At 58.0% G+C, this 2,540-nt stretch overlaps 1 protein-coding gene across 2 annotated transcripts in view; it reads left to right on the forward strand.

Moving 5' to 3' along the window:
• Positions 1-2,540, forward strand: part of PLCG2 (phospholipase C, gamma 2 (phosphatidylinositol-specific)) — a 162,481-nt gene that overhangs the window by 132,856 nt on the left and 27,085 nt on the right. For both annotated transcript variants that reach the window (XM_010850801.1, XM_010850802.1), the window contains one exon: positions 1,189-1,291. In XM_010850801.1, coding sequence (XP_010849103.1) covers positions 1,189-1,291 — 103 coding nt within the window. The remainder of the gene's footprint in view (positions 1-1,188; positions 1,292-2,540) is intronic.

A 2,540-nucleotide genomic window follows, 5' to 3' on the forward strand; every position in this document is an offset into this window, starting at 1 on the left:
GTGCAAGGCTGGGGGAGGCCGTGGGCGTTCTGGAAGATGTAGGGGACGCAGTGTCTCTTTCCTAGTCCCGGATGGAGGTCTCCAGGAAGGCGTCCTGGAGGAGTGAGGCGGGAGGTCCAGAGGAAGAGGGACCCACGGGCCTGCCGAGGAGGGAGGAGGGCGAGGGGCCAGGACGGGCAGCGCTGTGGTTCAGGGGGACCTGGCCTGTGAGCCTGGGGGCGCTGCAGTGAGGTCTCCGGCACCCGGTGGCCGAGGGCGCAGAAGCGCCGAGGGTGGTGACAGGGGTGAGGCCACCGCGCAGGCCTCTGGTCTTGGGGGGGACCTGCTGCGGGGCCTGGATCAGCCCCTCACCCTGTCTGTGTGCTGCGGGTTCTTTGGAGAACAGAGATACAGTCTTCCTCCCGGGGGTGGGTGGGCTTAGATAGTATCCGTCAAGCACTCACTCAGTGTGTGAGGCCTGGAGCCAGGCAGCCCCAGCCCCCCGCCCCTGTGCTGAATGTTGTCACCTGTAGGTGATAATCCTCCCAGGGGGTCCGTCCCCACCGTGGCCCCTGGGGGGATGAGTTCGAGGTTGGCAGGGCTTGAGAGGGAGGCCTGGTTTGGAGTGGAGTGAGTGGCCTGTCTGTGACACAGGGATGGACTTGACTGTAGGGTCCTCCAGGGGCAAATGGCTCCCAAGTCCACGGCGTGTGGTCTGGTCCCCAGAGCCCTTTGCACAGAGCTGTGCATGGTTCAGGGGACAGCGAGTGAGCGCAAAGCTGCCATGGTCTACAGAGATCCCGAACTGGGACAACTAGAATTTTGGATGAGCTGTGACAGAGTGATTTTAGTGGGCTGGATAGGGCAGCGGGTGAGAGCAAGAGGCTTAAGGAGAGAGGCGGTGATAAAGAAGAGCCCTTGTCCCTGGTATTCTCGAGAGCCGCGGTCGGAGACTGAGCTCCACGGTGCTCCTGGGTCCAGATGGCGTGGTGGAGAATTTCCACAGGCAGAGGAAGCAAGGGAGCGGGGCGGGGGTCGGGGGAGGGAAACTCTCCACCATTGCGATTTGCACATGTGCGAGGGCCAAGCAGAAAGACGGGGTGGGGGGAGACTCAAGAGGAGGAGGGCGCCCGCCAGGTGAGCTGGAAGAATGGGGTTTCCCAGGGGCCAGCTTGAGAGCTGAAACTAAAGACGGTTGGCTCCACACAGGAGAACAACATGAAGTACTGGGAGAAGAACCAGTCCATCGCCATCGAGCTCTCGGACCTGGTCGTCTACTGCAAGCCAACCAGCAAGACCAAGGACAACCTCGGTACGGTCTGCCGTCACCCCGCCTCCCCGCCTCGGTGAACACGGGTTCCTTTCCGAGCCTGGCGCTGTCACGCAGCATGGTGATGGTGGTTCCTGCTCATCCTCCGCGTGCCAAGTGGGAACCTCCCCGTCAGAGTGTCCTCGGGGCCAGGACGCTGGTGAAGCAGGCCCTCCTGGTAGCTTTAGGAGGAAAAACCCTCTTAAAGGGTGGATTGTTTTTTTTTTTTTTCTGCTGACGTAACCAATTACTACACATTTGGTGGCAGAAACAACATATGTTTATTCTCTCATAGTCGTGGACTAAGTCAGTATCACTGAGCTGAAGTTAAGGTGTCAGCAGGGCCCCCGCTCCCTCCAGAGGAGGATCTGGTCCTGGCCTCTGGCAGCTTCTGGTGGCCGCTGGCATTCCTTGGCTTTTGGCCATGTCACTCCAGTCCCCATCGCTGTGGTCACGTTGCCTTCTCTTCTCTGTAGTCCCATCTCCCTCAACCTTGCAAGTGCAAAGACTGTGGTTTCATTTAGGGCCAGGTGATCTCCCCACTTCAAGCCCGCCATCTGCCAAGTCCCTTTGAAAGAACATAGTCACAGGTTCCAGAGGTCAGGACCTGGGTATCTTTGGAGGCCTGCTGCAGGAGAATTCAAAAGTGGATCTTTGACCACATTCTCCAAAGCAGCAGGTTCTTTGCGCTAATAGTGGTCCTAGTCACATTTTCTTTCCCCTTTCAAGTGGCTCCTGTGGTTGCTTGTAATTCCAGGGCAGAGAGAGAGGCAGTCCTAAGCCCTGGTGTTCGTGGTCATCGGGAGGCTGGTCCCTGGGCACCTCTCGATGTCCAGGGCAAGAGGCTGGAGCTCTTAACCAGAGTCGGCCAGGCCTGGCGAGTTTAGGAGCTGTCCTACCTAGAGCAGAGCTTTATCCAAACAGTTCAAGAACTGTTTCCGTTTCCCTCTATGCTGCTTCCCATTCATTGTCCCTCCACAGGCACCCTGTCTCCTCTCTCTATCCCCGCTTCCTGCAGGTGGGCGGTTCTCCTTCCATCAAGATGCTGGGTTCACTCATCTCACGCCTGCGACACCTTCGCTGAGGAAGCCAGGGCCCTGCCTGCGTCTCCCTCTCCTCAGATCTCCTCCCTGCTGACCCCTTCCTGCGCCACACCTTTCTATAACTGTATCCTGTATCGCTTTGGTGGTTTCCTGCACAAGGCTGCTGGTAGTTTTAAACAAAAAAAAAAAAAAACAGATTATATTAATCC

Source organism: Bison bison, unplaced genomic scaffold, assembly GCF_000754665.1.
Source record: "Bison bison bison isolate TAMUID 2011002044 unplaced genomic scaffold, Bison_UMD1.0 scf7180017864295, whole genome shotgun sequence".
NCBI classification, from domain to species: domain Eukaryota; kingdom Metazoa; phylum Chordata; class Mammalia; order Artiodactyla; family Bovidae; genus Bison; species Bison bison.